The 1,141-nt window shown below is 40.7% G+C and overlaps 1 protein-coding gene across 1 annotated transcript; it reads left to right on the top strand.

Moving 5' to 3' along the window:
* Nucleotides 1–446: 446 nt before the first annotated feature.
* Nucleotides 447–1,122, top strand: LOC110034890 (UPF0481 protein At3g47200-like; the record flags this gene model as incomplete). The annotated part of the gene is made up of 1 exon (XM_020739128.1): nt 447–1,122. A coding segment is annotated over exon 1 (672 nt), but the record flags the coding sequence as incomplete, so codon positions are not given.
* Between the last annotated feature and the right edge of the window lie 19 nt (nt 1,123–1,141).

Below are 1,141 nucleotides of genomic sequence, written 5' to 3'. Positions count from 1 at the left end.
TACAAGAAATATACATTTTCCAAAGACAATAATATTGCACATTCTTTAAAATTAAACACTTGGTTCGTCTCTTTAAACTATTGTCTATCCAGCAATTTGTGCGGGATCGATGATTTTGTTCCGCTGGTAAACCATGAACATTCCCTGCAAAATAAATCTATTTTTTTTATGACATTCACACTCGTAATTCAATTGGTAGTTTCTGGACTTAAATATTATAGTAGTTGTTCACAAACTTGGCATCTAATACCTTAAGTAGCTACCTCCAGGCCGAAAAAAAAGGCAAAAAAATTCGAACTTTGTTATTCTCTTGCAAAAACCATATGGTCCCTATTTTATTTTGCTTCTTCCTGTAGGCAGGAATTCCCAACACACACTCTTCCGAAATTCCAAGCAGCAATATTAAACCAACAATCTAGCTTTGTTGCCACTGTTTGCCAGGCCACTACCATGGCCACGAACAATAATTACTCTTCTGTAAGCATAGAGAGGGAGACAAGCTGGGTGCTTGACATGGAGAAGAAACTAGCACGCAACAATCCAGCTGAGCTCTCCGACGAAGAGACTCAATGGAAGAAACCATCTATATTCAGATTGCCAGATTTCGTGAGGATGATGATGCCAGATGTGTTCACGCCAAAAGTTGTCGCAATCGGTCCCTACCATCATGGCAAAAATCATCTTCAACCAATAGAGTTTCACAAGGAAAGGGCTCTCCACCACTTCCTGAAGAGGAGTCTCAAGTCTCTGGAAGTTTATGTGAGAGAAATTAAGACTGTAGTAAAGGAGCTGCAGGGCTCGTACGTTGGGCTTGAGGAGGAATGGAGGGATCAAGATAATTTCATAAAGCTTATGATAGTTGATGGCTGCTTCATGCTGGAAGTAATGAGGCTCGATTCGGAGCATTGTAAACATTATGCCCCTAGCGATCCTTTCTTTGGTCTGCATGCGTTGCAGCACAAGATTCCTTACATGAGGAGGGACATGTTGATTCTGGAGAACCAACTGCCTATATTGGCATTCAAGAAGCTGGTCTCTGTTGAAAAAAACGTAGATGAAAATGTAATTATTAGTTATCCACACAGCGCGTTTATATATTTATGTCTGTTGGCGGGGTTTACTGTAAGTCCCCTCAGGTCAC

This window comes from Phalaenopsis equestris, unplaced genomic scaffold (genome assembly GCF_001263595.1).
Source record: "Phalaenopsis equestris unplaced genomic scaffold, ASM126359v1 Scaffold194332, whole genome shotgun sequence".
NCBI classification, from domain to species: domain Eukaryota; kingdom Viridiplantae; phylum Streptophyta; class Magnoliopsida; order Asparagales; family Orchidaceae; genus Phalaenopsis; species Phalaenopsis equestris.
This window is presented reverse-complemented; position numbering and strand designations above follow the sequence as displayed.